Here is a 15,846-nt window from a genome sequence, read left to right on the forward strand (position 1 = left end):
AGATATTTTTGTATGTAAATGTTTGTTTTGTTTTATTTTAAGTTTACATCGATTTGTTTAAATTTAATTGCATATTACCCAGTCAATTTGGTTGTCCACTGGAAACCAACATACAATTTATCTTAAATTTAAACCTCCAAATGAGCATCTGCTTAGTTGTCCGCGTCTAGAACGCCGTGGCCGCCATGCGAATTCAATTTTTGTGCTGTGCTCGTTTTTGTACAACTACAACTAGTTTAGAAGATACGTAAAAATAATCAAAATCTTACAGGAACACAACACAACGGTAACCACGCGTTTTAAGTACGGGAGAAACTCGATTGATTGCATAATAAACAATAAAAACTTTATGCAGTCGATCATTGACGCTCCCTGGCTGCTTGGTCTTCGTCTGTTTACTTGGAAGTCTCATCGTCTGATTCGACCTAATCGCAACTGATAGTTTACTTCACATTTTGGGTAAATGCTTGTGGCTTTGCGTGATTCATGATTCAATAAAGGAATATGAAGTGTTTGTGTTTAACGTAGAACTTAATCGAAATCCAGAAGCGGTTATTATTAAATATGGGAACAACAACTATGACTATTATGGTTGCCTAATTTAGTTCTTCTCTTCCTTCTTGGCTTCGCCGGAAGTGTCGCTGGAACTGCTGCTGTCGGAGGAGCCGGCTCCTGCGTTGCTCTCGCGCTCAGCGGACATCTGAAATGGATTAAATATGCAATTGGTATATGCAATGTACAAGGAGCCAATCCAATACATACCTTCTTGTAGGCCAGCTCGAACAGCTTCAGAGAGGACTGCTGCAGGGAGGAAGTAGCTTTCCTGACCTCCTCAAGGTCGGCAGTCTCCTTGTTGGCCAGCAGCGTGCGCAGATCGGCAATTTCCTTCTTCAGCTTCTCGCACTGCAATTAAATGGGAATATAAGTACATTCTTAAAATAAGAGTCTTCTTTATGTGCTTACCTCTTCAGCGGGCAGCTGGCTCTTGAACTCCTCCATCTTGGTCTCAGTATCGTGGACTATGCTCTCGCCCTGGTTGACAATCTCAATAAGCTCACGCTTTTGCTTGTCGGCCGTTGCGTATTCCTCGGCCTTTTTGATCATGTTCTCGATTTCATCCTTGCTCAGACCACCGCTGGACTGGATAACGATCTGCTGTTCCTTGCCAGTGCCCTTGTCCTTTGCAGACACGTGCACAATACCGTTGGCATCAATATCGAAAACAACCTCGATCTGGGGCACGCCACGAGGTGCAGGGGGAATTCCGACCAGTGTAAAGGAGCCGAGCAGCTTGTTGTCGTTAGCCATTTCACGCTCTCCCTGGTGCACCTTGATCTCCACCTGGGTCTGACCGTCGCTGGCCGTCGAGAAGACTTGTGACTTCTTGGTGGGAATAGTGGTGTTGCGGGAGATCAGGCGGGTGAACACTCCACCCAGGGTCTCAATACCCAGCGACAGGGGAGTAACGTCGAGCAGAAGGACATCGGTGACATCTCCGGCCAACACACCACCCTGGACAGCGGCACCAACGGCCACAGCCTCATCGGGATTTACAGAGCGCGATGGCTGGCGTCCGAACAGTTCCTGGACGGTGGACTGCACCTTGGGCATACGGGTCATACCGCCAACCAGCAGCACTTCGCCGATCTCAGACTTGGAAACCTCGGCATCGGACAGGGCCTTCTGGCAGGGCTGGATAGTACGCTTGATCAGATCACCCACCAGGCTTTCCAGCTTGGAGCGTGTCAGCTTCAGGTTCATGTGCTGGGGTCCGGCGGCATCCATGGTCAGATAAGGCAGATTGATGTCGGTCTGTTGGGAGGAGGACAGCTCGCACTTGGCCTTCTCGGCCGCCTCCTTCAGTCGCTGCATGGCAATGTTGTCCTTGCGGATATCAATTCCACTATCCTTCTTGAATTCGGCCACCAGGAAGTTGACGATATGGTTGTCAAAGTCCTCACCACCCAGGAGGGTATCACCATTGGTGGACTTGACTTCGAACACTCCCTTCTGGATCTCCAAAATCGAAATATCGAAGGTGCCGCCACCCAAATCGTAAACGGCAATGCTGAAAGGTAAGCATTTTTAAATATAGTGTAGATTATTTAAATTATTCATTAGAATATTCATTTTCTTCTAGTAATTTGTAAGTAAAACACTTTCAGCCTTTCTGATAAAAGATAAGGAGCCACACAGTAAAAAGCCATAAAGAAGACACAACGAACATGGTCGAATCGAACACTTACATTTTGTCCTCCGTTTTGTCCATTCCATAGGCCAACGCGGCAGCAGTGGGCTCGTTGATCACGCGCAGCACATTAAGACCAGCGATTTGACCAGCATCCTTGGTGGCCTGGCGCTGGGAGTCGTTGAAGTAGGCGGGCACGGTGACCACGGCATTCTTCACGGGAGTGTTCAGGTATGCCTCAGCGGTTTCCCTCATTTTCATTAGGATGAAAGCACCGATTTGGGAGGGAGAATACACCTTGCCGTCGGTGGAAGAGACCCAGGCATCGCCATTTGAAGCCTTGACAACCTTGTAGGACAGGTTAGTGATGTCTTTCTTAACCTCGGGATCATCGAAACGTCTGCCAATCAGTCGCTTGGTGGCATAGAAGGTGTTGGCCGAGTTGGTGACTGCCTGCCGCTTGGCGGGCATGCCCACCAGACGCTCACCGTCCTTGGTGAAGGCGACGTGGGAGGGTGTGGTGCGGGCTCCCTCGGCGTTTTCGATCACCTTGGCCTGCTTGCCCTCCATGACGGCCAGGCAGGAGTTGGTTGTTCCCAGATCGATTCCAATAACAGCACCTTTGACCTCGCCGGACCTGGAAAGGGGAAGGGGGTGGGAGGCTTGTTTTACATATGGATAGAGTGAACAGATAAGGCCGCCGGCAACAAGTCAAGATAAGCACCACGTTTCTGGCCATAGATATTTGCAATTATCAAGGCACTTTCTTTTAAATATCGTACATTATGATGCAACATGAGGTAGCTTTTGGAAATCTATCTTATGTTTGTCTAGTGCTTACATAATTGCGTTCCGGTATCAAGAGAAATTTGCGAAATTATAACTCGATTTCACTTACTTGTAACGCAGCTGGGACGATATTCCATTGCTAGCACCTGGCAGATTCTGCAAAGACAAAAGGGTACTCCGCTGTAGAATCTTCCCGCAAAACATGAGACCGCATCATCGGCATGCCGCACTTTATATAATAGGTGATGGGGTCGGGGCTGGGGGATGGTACTTACGCGGAACATGCTAGAAGCTCCGGATATATGGGAGGGTAGCACGCTAGCCTGGCGGGCGAGACGGGGCAGAAACTTGGGTACGCGCAGCATTTTGGCTTTTTACTTCTGCAATTTCACACGAACAATTGTCAAATTAAAAGCAAAAATTTCGTCAGAACGGCGGAGCACGTTTCTTCCCGTGAGAGGACTGTAAGGTAAGTGGTGGACTAGGGCTCGTCTCTGTGCGACGGGCAATGCGATAGTTTCCCGAAGCTCGCGTGCCAGAGTTGTCAACGGTGTGAAAGTGTTTCTTCAACGATCTGTGGTGTAGAAAACTTTAAATATTTTACTGGCCCTTCAGAACAAGGTGGTTTGAAAACATAGTTAATGAAAGCAAACTAGATGTAAAGTGAAAAGTGTCAGAAGGTATGCTCAAATATGTTTAAGCTTCTGAAACTGAGAAAAATTTTTTAAGAAGTTTAGTTTTAATAAATTGTGTACTTCTTTCATTTTAATAATATATTTAACTTTATTAATTATATTAAAGTTATTACCCACACAAGTGGAATCTAAATAATTAGCAGTTCGAACACATTTAACAGTTGTGATTTTCGATTTACCAACACATCTTTTACCACAGGTGTCACCTCTAGCATACGATATATAGTGACCCCATCGTCAGTTCGCCGTTTGTAGTGAGACCGTACAGCCGCAATATGACCGTATGCCAAAACAAAACCCAGTTGGAGCAAACCATCGTCAACTATCGGAACATTCAACACATGTATAGTCATTGCGTAAAAGTACCCAAAAATTTCGAAATCCAAAATTAACATAGAACGCCGGTGAGGTCCGTGCGCTGACTCGTCCCCGCCCCTTTTTGAAGCCGAGAAGGAACCACGGGACTAGATCACCGACATGGCATCGGATCACGATGAGTCCGACGCAGAGCTGGACGAGAACTACTATACGTTTCTGAATTTGCCTCGCAATGTACGTGCAGCGTCACCGGCCGGTACATTCTACTACCGATCTAATCCTCTTGACTCGATTCACAGGCCACCGCGGAGCAGATCAATACGGCGTACCGGAAACAGAGCCGCATGTTCCACCCGGATAAGCACCTGGATCCGGATAGCAAGAAAATGGCCGAGATCATGTTCAACCGCACGAAGCGTGCCTACGAGGTGCTCTCGGATCCCCAACAGCGGGCCATCTACGACTCGGTGGGCGGAAAGGGACTACGCACCGAAGGCTGGGAGATTCTGCACCGAACAAAGACTCCGGATGAGATTCGGGAGGAGTACGAGCGGCTGGCGCAGGCGGCCGCAGAAAGACGTCTGCAGCAGCGGACCAATCCTCGTGGTAACATCACCATCAACGTGAATGCCACGGAGATCTTCGCACCGTACGACGACTCCGAAATGCCGCGCGTAGAGATCGGCTCCATGAGCATTGCCCAGTCCATCGAGGCTCCGATCACGCGGAAAGATATGATTATCATGAGCGGCAACCTGTACTCATCCAATGGCAATGGTAGCGGTGGCTTCGTGATCGCTGGCCGACGGCTGCTCAACAAGGGCTGGATAGAGCTATGTGCCGGAGCGGGCAACGGATTCCTTCTGGGTTTTAAGGGTAAGTGTTTGCCCCAATACCTGATATCTACGATTTGCATACAAATTTCTTGTTTAGGAGGCCGCACTCTTAGCCAAAAGCTGACGTTGAATGGAGGCACCAACCTGAACTTTCGTGACCAAGGTGTCATACCCGCCCTGTTCTCCACGCTGGCCGTGCAGCTGGACAAGCACACGATGGGTAGTCTAACACTAAACGCTGGTCCGCAGTCCTCCATGTCCACACAGATCGATCACTCCAAGGAGACTTACTCGCTGAGTTCGTCGCTAGTGATTGGAACGCCACATATTTACTTCGGTCTTTCCTACACCCGCAAGATGATGGAGAATGAGCTCAAGCTTAAACTGGCGGCAAAGTAGGAGGATTGCATATTTTTCAAATCTAATTTATTAATTTACTTCGTTGCAGAGTTGGCACCTTTGGCTTCATGGGAGAGTATGGAGTGGAGAAGAAGGTTTCCAAGTACAGTTCTGTGACGGCCACGGTATCGATTGGCGTGCCTTCTGGAGTCATACTTAAATTTAAGTGAGTGAATTTGTACAGCTGAAAAGCTCCGAAATTTACCGTCATCATTCTCCACAGAATACTTCGTTCAAATCAATCGTATGTGTTCCCCATACATCTAAGCGATGAGATCGTACCAGCTGCAGTTTTCTACGCCTCGGTGACTCCAGTCATTGCGTGGTTCTTCATCAAAAGGACTGTGATGGACCCCATGGAGGCGGAGCGAAAGAACATCGAGGTGGAGCGGACGAAGCGTCAGAATGAGCAGAGACTGTCCGCCAAGAGGCACGAGGCGAGTGCCGCCGTTCACCTAATGCAGGCTACGTACAATAGGATCATGACGGAGGAGCTGGCTAGGAATGGGTTGATTGTCACACGAGCCGTCTACGGCTGTACCCTGGAGGGCGGCAGGCAGTTCAAGCCAGATCAATCGCTCGACGTCACCGTAGCCATTCAATGCATGGTCAAGAATGGGACCCTGCAGCTGCATGATTCACCAAAGGTGAGATACCTTCACTGATTGTGTTTTGTGTTGATATAATACCTTTCATTACGTCTTTGCAGAGCGACCTGCCCGGTTTCTATGATCCGGGCATCGGCGAAGACAAGATTCTGCGGATAGAGTACACCTGTAAAAACCAGTCCGAAGTGATTCACATCAAGGACAACGAGGCGCTTCGACTGCCGCTGCTGTCAGGATAGCGGGGCCTTACTGCTCTGCACGGCAATTAGTTTAAATCTTCAGTTGTGTTTGTAACTTGTTTATATTCTTGATAGAAAAGACCCATTCCCAGGACTTGGGGGCAAATGTCAGTTCGTATATTTCCCCAGTTTACAATACCACTCTGTAAATCGCTATTTTTGGGATACTTGCGAGATCCAAACAGCGCAATAAATCACAAAACCAATAGAACTTCGGACTTTAGAATATAAAATTTATTTACTATATATTATATACTCATTGTTTTGTAGATAAAACATTTAGCTTTCAATTTTAAAATGCATTTAATAGTTCTAGCAATTATAGATCTTATAAATATGCTTGTGGAGTTTTTTTTTTTTTTTAAATTTGGCGCCTACCGATAGTTATCGGCAGTCGGCGATTTATGCAGTAATTGCGCAACTCTGGCAACCCTGGTAGAGGGGGACTCTCAGCTGACTTTTCTGATTGAGCCCTGGAGTTGCGAGTTTTAACGTTTTTGTTCGATTGTCGAACGTTTTGCGCTTGAAAATGCCAGTTCGCAGCGCCTGGGCGTCGAGCAAGGTATGATGCAATCCTCGGACCATGTACCTCTTCACCAAGGCGAATCTCATACGCTTCCTAGCCGGCGCGATATGCTTGTTGCTGGTGCTTAACTTTGTGGGCTTCCGCACCGATGGAGGCAGCGGCACGTCCCTCAGCAAGCTCAGGTAACTGAATCCATCCTATTGCCTGGGCATAGGTTATCTTATCAATTATTTTTGTGAACGGATGTTAGCATTCGGCGCGTGCACAAGTATGCTCATATCTACGGGAACGCTAGCAGCGATGGAGCCGTAGGCGGAGAAGCATCCAGGCTGCCCGCTTCCCCGCTCGCCTTATCCAAAGACAGAGAGCGGGACCAGGAGCTCAATGGCGGACCCAACTCTACCATAAGAACTGTGATTGCCACGGCAAACTTTACTTCCATTCCACAAGACTTAACGCGCTTCCTGCTGGGCACAAAGAAATTTTTGCCCCCGCGACAGAAATCCACATCCGCCCTCCTTACCAACTGCACTGATCCCGATCCCCGTGATGGTAAGCTCGTATTGGCCCTTTCTTTAGCACGATTTAAAATACGTCTATCATGTTTAGGTGGACCCATCACGCCCAACACGACACTGGAGTCACTGGACGTTATTGAGGCAGAGCTTGGACCTCTACTGCGCCCTGGTGGCGCCTTCGAGCCTGAAAACTGCAATGCACAGCATCACGTGGCCATTGTGGTGCCCTTCCGCGATCGATACGCCCATCTATTAGTTTTCCTGCGCAACATCCACCCATTTCTGATGAAGCAGCGCATCGCCTATCGCATTTTCATTGTAGAGCAGACCAACGGGAAGCCCTTCAATCGGGCTGCCATGATGAACATTGGTTATTTGGAGGCCTTAAAGCTGTACCAGTGGGATTGTTTTATATTCCACGATGTCGATCTTCTGCCTTTGGACGACCGCAATCTTTACAACTGTCCACGTCAGCCGCGGCACATGTCAGTGGCTATAGACACGCTGAACTTCAGGCAAGTACAGCAAAGAGATAACAAGAATCAATGGTAAATTGATTCACTCCTTTATAGGTTGCCTTATCGATCAATATTTGGAGGTGTTTCCGCAATGACGCGTGAGCACTTTCAGGCCGTAAATGGGTTCTCAAACTCGTTCTTTGGCTGGGGCGGCGAGGATGACGACATGTCCAACAGGTTGAAGCACGCCAACCTATTCATATCAAGGTATCCGGTCAACATAGCCCGCTACAAGATGCTGAAGCATCAAAAGGAAAAGGCCAATCCTAAGCGGTCAGTAGACAATACTATAAACCATTATTTAGACTAAGAAAAATGTAATTTTTTCCCTTTTTTACAGCTATGAAAACTTACAGAATGGCATGAGCAAAATAGAACAGGATGGAATCAACTCGATAAAGTATTCTATCTACAGCATCAAACAATTTCCAACTTTCACCTGGTACTTAGCAGAGCTAAAGAACTCCGAGCGCAAAAGTTAGCCTGCATAAAAGACAGCGTTACAATACGTGACCTTTCCAACTCTCAAATATGCGTATGTACAAAGGACAACATTACTTTCACGAACGGTAGTCTCTTTTAATAGAATGACAGATCATGGCGGCATGGTTAGAATATTAGGCACATATTGTGTATATGGTAGTAAGTCCAGTAACTATACTCATATTATGATGCAGTATACTTTTAATCCATCATTTAGCTTCAATTCGTAATCCAAGAACAACAATAAGAACTCGTCTCTGTAGCAATAATCCTCCCGTTTCACTACTCAAAGTGCTCAATGATACTTATCTATATAATATACCTCTGTTGATTTTTGTATTGTTTTATGTTGTTTTTAGTTTTTTGTTATTTGACTATAGTGTTTTTTATTAACTTCTCAAAAGACAGCTACACCTATTCCTACAAGGTGAAATGTAGATATTACTTTTGTGATATGCAAATTGTTATTCGATCAGAACGATTTATACCAAAATAAACTTATAAAAACTTTTACTATACCAAAACCCCACGCTAATCGATCCATTCAAAGAGGCATTCAAACAGTTCATCGCTTCGTTTGTTAGATCTCGTTTTTTATTATGGTTACTACGTGTATTAGATATAGTATTTATGGCTCTGCAACGACTGAGTTACCTTTTAAGTCGCTGTTACGATTATGGTTTATGATTAGTGGGTATTCGGGGGCGCTGGCGAAACGAATAATAGGGGGAATTGGATTCCACGGCTCATTTATTAGTGTTTGGTATGCGGTATGCAAATTTAAGTTAAAACAATTGGCATCGAGTAAACTTTTTGGGCATCCCACTGGCGAATTTAAATGCTTGAGCAACAATTTTGAGCGAACTAGTTTGGGTTGAACTACTAAATCCAAAATAAAATGGTATAACAACCGGCTCATCCGTAGATGACGCTTCACAAATTATATACATAGACAATAACGTATAGATATATAGACATAAAATTTGGCAAAAAAATTACGCGTACAACCAATTGACAAGCAGCAAGCCCGATAGAAGTTAGACGACCTAGTAGAGAGCAATCAAAAACACGGGGCAGGATTTAGCGTTAGAACTATTAACGGCAAATATTAGAAACCTATGTACAAGATACGGTCTTCCGGCGATGTCTGCCCACTACATGATGGTGCAGGGCATGGCACAGCAGAGGGGCAGGCAGACGGGCACAACGGCGCCACCGGACTTGGTTTTCGTCTTTGACTTCGAGCCGGACTCGTACTCGTACATTCCGGAACCCTTGGCCCAGCGACCCTGTGGATGTAGGATTATCAGTTGCGGATATTCCAGCTTGGTAAGTATCCAATACTCACGCCTGAGGCAGATCCAGCATGCATCTCCTCGCGCTTCATGACGATGGTGTCGTGTCCGGGTGGATAGTACACCTCTTTTCCCGCCTTGTTCACCGATGGCACATGCTGTTGGTTGGGCGAGGCAACCGCCGTCTCGATTTCACGCTTGCGCACTGGTGTCTCAATGTCCACGCGATCTACATGGTCGGTGGTCTAAGATATAGAGAAGATACGGAGTCAAATCAAAGATCATAAAAATCACTGCCAAGCATATGTAATTATGATACCATTAAAATGATAAATATCTTATCTTTTTCCATGTGTGGCATTTAAAGGTGCTAACTGAGGTATTATGAGTTCATACAATAGTAATCTCTAACTACCAGTTTTTAGGCAGTGCGATAACGACTTTCGTTCTTATCGGCTTCTTCAAGTTATTAGTGGCTTAATTACTATCACTGATTATTGTTTAAACAAACAGATATTGGAAAGTAACTTCAGTAGCAGTAATAATACTTCAAATACTTACAGTTCCGAATGACTGCATCAGATCGTCCACTCGCTGGGGAGGATTGCTATTCACTGGATATTCGACGCCATCCACGGGGAATGGAGATGGCGAGCCGTAGTCCGGACCACGTCGGTTGTTTGTGTTGGTGGTCGAGGAGTATTTGTAGCTGTAAGTGGTCGAATTCGGGGGATAACCATTTCCATTTTGTGGCTGCTGTGGATACGCGTTGTTGGACGGCAGCTGCTTTAGCGGAGCGGACTGAGGTAGACCCGGCTCGTAGGGTCCACCGTTCGGCGGTCCGTGGATGCTGTTGACCGTGTTCGAGGTCTCCGTCTCCTTGTAGTAGTAGCGATTCACTCCCGGCTGCAGTGGCGGACTGTGTGGTCCTCCGTAGTTGGGACTGTGAGCCGGACTGCGCGGCGGATAGCGCTGCTGGGGTGGCAGCTCATTGACTGTGTTGACATGATCCGTCTTGTGGATGTTGTAGATGACCGTACGATTGCCCGGTGGAGTTCCCGCCGGACCCGATCCCAAAGGCAGTTGACGGGGCTGTGGGCTCACGCCGCGAGTGGTGGTCTCCTTGTGCTCCCTGATCTCGTACGACTGGTTGCTAACCACTGGACGATCGCTGTTCCTGTTCAACGTGGAGTAGCTCTCCGTGTTGTAAACCACCGTCTGTGGCACATGGCTGGGCTGTGGGTGCGGAACGGGCGACAGCTGCGAGAAGTTCTGACTGGAGTTGTGGCTCTCGTGGTGCTTGTAGCTGCTGCTCAGCGTATTAGAGTTGTTCAGCGTGTGGGTGCGGTTAATGGTGCTGGTGTTGCTGCCGGGACCAGTGGCCGGGATCTCGTAGGTGTAGGTCCTCACCGTGGTGGTCACCTTGGTGCCTGGGGCAGGCAGGATGCCATCGCCCAGAGCGATGTCCTGCAGCTCCTTGTCGATGGTGGTGCCGCTGGTCAACGTCTGATGTGTGCTGCTCGTTGCAGGCAGCAGCTCCACATTGTTGTTAATGGTGCGATTGCTCTCGTAGATCTTCGACTTGCTCTCGTAGTGTCCACCACTGGGGGAGTGGGCTGGAATCGTTTAAAATGTAAGTTTAAGTGTTGCTACTGGAGATGCTCTTCAACTCTTACCCAGAGTATAGGGCTTGTCCTTGGTTTGGAACTCATCCCTCTTCAAGCTGGAGTACTTGGCCGTGGACTGCAGGGTGCTGTAGTCGGTGGGACTGAAGGTCTCCACATCATCAATGAATGGCTGCTGGCCACCGGTGCCCGAGTGCTTGCTGGTCTTGACCACTCGCGTAGTCCTCGTTACGGTGCCCGAAGGATCAGTGCGTTCACTGCAACAAAACATCAAAACATTAATCCTTGGAAAGTTACTACAATTTGTGATCGTGCTCAAACTCACAGTGTCCTATAAGTGGTTCCATTGCTGGGCAGCAGATCGCGTTCCCTGTTGGTTATCTGGCGTTCCTGCTTCAGATCCTCCAGCAAGGCATCCAATTGATCTATGTTCTGGTCGGGGGATTTGCCCTGATACGAGACATTATTGTCGCCAGAACTCGAGTATTGATAGGATGACTTCTTATAGGCGTAGTTCTTGTCGTTCTAAGGAATGACGTATGAGTGATTTACTATCCGATGTGGTCTATAAATCAAGGCTTACCCTGCCCCATTTCGAGGGCTTGTCCCGCAACGAGGATGAGTAATTTTCCGAACTGCTCGAGTACTGCATTTCCAATTAGTTTTTTAGCTGAAACGGAAACCAGTATCATTCATAAATTATTCAAATTCTACGTGTGAGTAAGTCAACCGACTCGTGGGTGTCTGCGAGACACGTAATCACGGATTCCGACCCCGAATAGCAGGTTGATTTCGCGTCAAGGCGGTTCGCCAGAATCCCAAGCATTTTACCCCACCCACGCCAATGTCCATGTTCGAACATGGCCGCATTCGCCACTCTGAAGTGAGAACTTTTTGGCGCATTAATGGAAGCTTAAGTCATCTGAAGTGGGCATCACTTGAGCACACAAAGCATGGAATACCAATCCACAATGGATGCGATGAACAGACGGAGCCTGTCATGCGAAGATGAAATGCTCTAGAAAGCGGTGGAGATGGTTCTTAGTGGCCAGTCCTTACAGAACTTAAGTCTACTTGGTAAACATGGGCTGTCCATCATCCATAAGCTTCCAACTTGAAAAATATTCAAACATATAACCATATGCTAATATACATATCAGATTAGTTTTATCAATGAGATTATGCAGATTATATAGATAAGTTATGATAATATGGTTATCTGACAAAGGAAAACTTTTATTATCATGAAAATGTATTCTCTCATCTTCATAAACATATTATTTTCTCCATTTTATGGCTATAAATTTCCATATTGATAACTACAATAATCGATACAAATTTATTTGTCAGTTCACAAGCTTTTAATTTGAACAATAAATTCACACCACCTTGAAGTTTCAAGGCAAAGTATTAATAATAAATGTGTTATATTTTAATGGCATATACCCATTTTGAGGACCTTAAAATAATAATACCCTTTGGCAGAGATACCAAAAGTGCTGGCATTGATTTTCAGAACTGACACACAGGCAAAAAACAAAAAACCAAAAAAACAGACAAAAGACAGAGGCACAAAGTCGAAATTTCAATGTCAAACTGGTTTTCACTTTCGGCGGCGTGTCCTTAAACTCCTTTTTTGTCTGGCCCGGAATATATGCAAGCATATGTATGTGTATATAAATACATGTACGAATGCAGTTTTTTCTCGATTTTCAGAGATAACCTTGGGGTGAGAGATAGTCGGAGATGATGCAAAAATCCGAGAAGGATGACCGACTACCGACTACCGACGATGATGTCATAAGACGACGCTTTGTGACAGCAACTGCATTAAACGTCAACGCAAATTGGAGCTTAAGTAATCAAATCAAGGCGAGCTAAATAAATCACCTTTAAATGGAAAAATGGATGGAGGGGTGAAGGGTAGAGGAGGGTGGATGGGGATGGGGGATGCCACATGCCATATGGTCAACGGAATACAGCTAATAAAGAAATAAAGCCACATAAAACACGAATAATAATGCCTCACGTCAGACAAATACACGCATAAAATAGCCCAATAGAATATAGATAAAAGGCCAAATCTAATTGATGCCGCCGCCACCTCCAACGAAACCACCCCCCCCCCCACACTTCCCCGCCACCCACCCACTACTATATACGCACACTATATAGCTCGGTTCGTCCGATCTCAGCACGTTTTTAGCAGTTCTCTGGGCCTCCGATTGGCGACAAAAACAAACACAAACACAAATGACCGGAGAGCGGAGCGCATGGTTTGTTTTTGCATATGTACACCAGGCAGCTCAGAAATGATCTCATATACGGGGACTTTGGAGCTCTGGGGAGCAAAAACATGTTGCTGTCTGTCTGGCGATCGGAATTAACCCGTTGAGGCACTAACGTACCATTTCAGCACTTTGAGCACGAGAACTGAATGCTCGGTTAGTTTTGCAGTTTTATGAATGAAAAACTTGGCATTTATGAGTTGTGCATGTTTTTTTTTTGCAAATAGGGGATTATATGTGATAAGGATAAAGCCCACTTTACTACTTTCCAGTTAAGGCCAACTTAATATTAGCCTACTATCTTTATAAGGCTCGAGAAAGTTTGCCAGCGATGAGAAACCATACAACTTAATTGTATTTCTAACAAGGAACAAACTAATCAACTACATTTTTCGAAAAATGTATTCTGATATTTCCATTTCATTAAGATAAAAAATAATTAAAGTTCAAGGACCAATGCCTAAAGTACAAAAGATCTAAAATAACTTTACGTACCTCACGCAAATTCTTCTCAAACGTAAACATTTATCTTAAAAGGTGGGATGTTTGTTATGAATCACAGATTGAAATATGGAAAAATAGCAATTTTGAAAAATCGTAGGAGTTTCAACAGAAAATTCTGAGAACTTTATGGCATTATGTTGATTCAACACGTTACAAATAAGTGGTTCTGGAGATTATAAATCTAAATTAAAATGGTTAATAAATTGTTTAGTATGTCGATTTAATCATCAGTTCAAAATAGATATTCAAAGGAAAAAATGTTGAAAACAAACGATTTTCCAACAGAAATTGGCTTTGGGTTAAGCCAATCAAGTGGGCGTGGCTGCGCCAAGGGGAAGCGAGAGTGCTGATCACAGATCACCAAATGCCATATAGCATACGTAGGCAATGGCAAACAAACTCGTAAAATAAACAAATATCGGGCCAACAACGAGTTTGAAATGGCCAAAATAAAAAGCGAAGGTGTTGTCGTCGTCGCTGGCGTTCTGTTGTTGAAATTTCCGAAAATCAAATATCGAAACGTAGGCGAAATCTAACGTCTATATATGCGCCAGGCATGTATCACTATCTATATGTAGATATGTTTATGTTCGTTCTACCAGCGGTGCGAGTGTGTGTGTTGCGTATCTGTGTGTCGAGTTGCCAATTTGTGGCACCCACACAAGGCGAACATCGAAAACAATCCACGAGTTCAAGTCAGGCGGACATAAACAAGCTGTAGACGCCGTTTGAACTTGGCTAAATTAAACGAAAGTTTAGTGAGCGTACGATTCGGATACAGATGCAAAGATACACAGATACATTTACTGGGCGAATTTCCGAGCGAAGTCTTTTCGACTTTTCGACTTTTGCCGAGCCATTTTATTTCGTATTTCTTTTTTTTTTCTCATTTTCGTCGGTTGGTATATGAAAACAAATAATTCTATTTTTAGTTCACTGCCACTGTTCTTTCAATTTGAATACTGCGCCGTTCCGTCGGGAAATAAATCGAGTGTACGTACGAGTGCCCACCGTACATGAATCATCTGGCCAAGAAGAGATACACAAGCAATAGCGATCCGCCAGATACATCGCTACATGGCCGAGGAGGATGCGTTTTCGAATTTCACTTCAAAAAGCGAGTACTTCCACGTTCATGTAAGGCAGCGACTACAGCCACTGCCACTGCGACCACGACCACGACCACGACACGTAGGGAAAACTAGTTTCTAACTGCGGTTTTCGAGCTCGTCTTCCAAACACCAAACACCGAACAGCAAAGAGCCCCAACAGCCCACACACCATCTACATATGTATCTTTCTATCTATCGCCGTTTGTATTGCTATGTGGCTCTTTATGTACAAATACTTGCAGCACTCACTGTGCACTTTTCCAAAACTCCAAAAACGCAACGTACGTCCAAGTACAGTTCAATTGGGGAGGGAAAATCTCTTCGTTGTGCGGTAAATTCGTTGGTCAGTGTATTAGTGTTCGATCGCTCCCAGCACAAAAGTGTAACGGTGCGCGCAGTGTAAGTTTCTCGTTGTGTTCACGATTCGGATGCGGATCTTAACGCGTCGCTAGCTCGGGCGGTACTGAGGCCCACGATCCGCACTTGCCACCAGCGATCCCGATCCCCACCAGTGCGATCCGATCCCATCCGATGGCAACTTGCCGGAGACCTGTTCGCCCGAGAGCATCTCTCGCTCGGTTTTGGTTGTCAGAGCTTGCAAAGCTTTTCGCTCTCCGCAACTAATACCGATTGATCAAACAATAGAGGTTAGGAGGTTAGGGTATCTGATAACCTATGCTAAATGCTCTTCAATAAGTCTACGTCCTTTAAAAGTCCATGTTTTCGAAATTCACTCCAAAATGTATCATAAATCAAGTTCAGTATAGAAATATCAGTTCAAAATGGGCGTATTTTTAATTAAAATATTCTTGTCCTCAAACATGTTTTGAATTATCTGTAAGTACTGCCAACACACGTATCTATCTAAATGATAAACATGACATTCACTTCTTTTTGCTAGCTTG

General features: G+C 45.6%; 4 protein-coding genes across 4 annotated transcripts; 2 read left to right on the forward strand and 2 right to left on the reverse strand.

The window, feature by feature from the left end:
- Positions 1 to 3: 3 nt before the first annotated feature.
- On the reverse strand, positions 4 to 3,512 carry LOC117136473 (heat shock 70 kDa protein cognate 5). Its single transcript, XM_033297404.1, has 6 exons — positions 3,253 to 3,512; positions 3,087 to 3,133; positions 2,247 to 2,825; positions 964 to 2,068; positions 763 to 903; positions 4 to 700 (listed from the first exon to the last, which is right to left on the reverse strand). The coding sequence occupies exons 1-6, from the start codon at positions 3,340 to 3,342 to the stop codon at positions 602 to 604; spliced, it is 2,061 nt and encodes a 686-aa protein (XP_033153295.1). The 5' UTR covers positions 3,343 to 3,512; the 3' UTR covers positions 4 to 601.
- A 456-nt stretch (positions 3,513 to 3,968) lies between these two features.
- On the forward strand, positions 3,969 to 6,283 carry LOC117137299 (dnaJ homolog subfamily C member 11). Its single transcript, XM_033298676.1, has 6 exons — positions 3,969 to 4,224; positions 4,290 to 4,866; positions 4,924 to 5,221; positions 5,275 to 5,391; positions 5,449 to 5,872; positions 5,935 to 6,283. The coding sequence occupies exons 1-6, from the start codon at positions 4,150 to 4,152 to the stop codon at positions 6,070 to 6,072; spliced, it is 1,629 nt and encodes a 542-aa protein (XP_033154567.1). The 5' UTR covers positions 3,969 to 4,149; the 3' UTR covers positions 6,073 to 6,283.
- Positions 6,284 to 6,520: 237 nt separating this feature from the next.
- On the forward strand, positions 6,521 to 8,619 carry LOC117138168 (beta-1,4-N-acetylgalactosaminyltransferase bre-4). Its single transcript, XM_033300049.1, has 5 exons — positions 6,521 to 6,780; positions 6,849 to 7,150; positions 7,208 to 7,631; positions 7,689 to 7,907; positions 7,975 to 8,619. The coding sequence occupies exons 1-5, from the start codon at positions 6,656 to 6,658 to the stop codon at positions 8,114 to 8,116; spliced, it is 1,212 nt and encodes a 403-aa protein (XP_033155940.1). The 5' UTR covers positions 6,521 to 6,655; the 3' UTR covers positions 8,117 to 8,619.
- A 70-nt stretch (positions 8,620 to 8,689) lies between these two features.
- LOC117138167 lies at positions 8,690 to 15,421 on the reverse strand. The gene is made up of 7 exons (XM_033300048.1): positions 15,191 to 15,421; positions 11,621 to 11,707; positions 11,363 to 11,562; positions 11,089 to 11,294; positions 9,974 to 11,028; positions 9,466 to 9,657; positions 8,690 to 9,406 (listed from the first exon to the last, which is right to left on the reverse strand). Exons 2-7 carry the CDS (start codon positions 11,687 to 11,689, stop codon positions 9,272 to 9,274), a joined length of 1,857 nt encoding a protein of 618 aa, XP_033155939.1. The 5' UTR covers positions 11,690 to 11,707; positions 15,191 to 15,421; the 3' UTR covers positions 8,690 to 9,271.
- Positions 15,422 to 15,846: the final 425 nt, after the last annotated feature.

The sequence above is a fragment of the Drosophila mauritiana genome, chromosome 2R (assembly GCF_004382145.1).
Source record: "Drosophila mauritiana strain mau12 chromosome 2R, ASM438214v1, whole genome shotgun sequence".
NCBI lineage: Eukaryota > Metazoa > Arthropoda > Insecta > Diptera > Drosophilidae > Drosophila > Drosophila mauritiana.

Excerpts from the sequence above, each read along its gene's own strand:
- LOC117136473 (XM_033297404.1), bottom strand. The coding sequence starts at position 3,342 with ATGCTGCGCGTACCCAAGTTTCTGCCCCGTCTCGCCCGCCAGGCTAGC. Across the intron at positions 2,069-2,246 it reads GACAAAACGGAGGACAAAAT|CATTGCCGTTTACGATTTGG; the intron begins GTAAGTGTTCGA and ends CTTACCTTTCAG. Across the intron at positions 904-963 it reads GCCAGCTGCCCGCTGAAGAG|TGCGAGAAGCTGAAGAAGGA; the intron begins GTAAGCACATAA and ends ATTTAATTGCAG.
- LOC117137299 (XM_033298676.1), top strand. The coding sequence starts at position 4,150 with ATGGCATCGGATCACGATGAGTCCGACGCAGAGCTGGACGAGAACTAC. Across the intron at positions 5,222-5,274 it reads AAGCTTAAACTGGCGGCAAA|AGTTGGCACCTTTGGCTTCA; the intron begins GTAGGAGGATTG and ends ACTTCGTTGCAG. Across the intron at positions 5,392-5,448 it reads GGAGTCATACTTAAATTTAA|AATACTTCGTTCAAATCAAT; the intron begins GTGAGTGAATTT and ends CATTCTCCACAG.
- LOC117138168 (XM_033300049.1), top strand. The coding sequence starts at position 6,656 with ATGTACCTCTTCACCAAGGCGAATCTCATACGCTTCCTAGCCGGCGCG. Across the intron at positions 7,151-7,207 it reads TGATCCCGATCCCCGTGATG|GTGGACCCATCACGCCCAAC; the intron begins GTAAGCTCGTAT and ends TATCATGTTTAG. Across the intron at positions 7,632-7,688 it reads ATAGACACGCTGAACTTCAG|GTTGCCTTATCGATCAATAT; the intron begins GCAAGTACAGCA and ends ACTCCTTTATAG.
- LOC117138167 (XM_033300048.1), bottom strand. The coding sequence starts at position 11,689 with ATGCAGTACTCGAGCAGTTCGGAAAATTACTCATCCTCGTTGCGGGAC. Across the intron at positions 11,029-11,088 it reads GGACAAGCCCTATACTCTGG|CCCACTCCCCCAGTGGTGGA; the intron begins GTAAGAGTTGAA and ends AAACGATTCCAG. Across the intron at positions 9,658-9,973 it reads TGATGCAGTCATTCGGAACT|ACCACCGACCATGTAGATCG; the intron begins GTAAGTATTTGA and ends TCTATATCTTAG.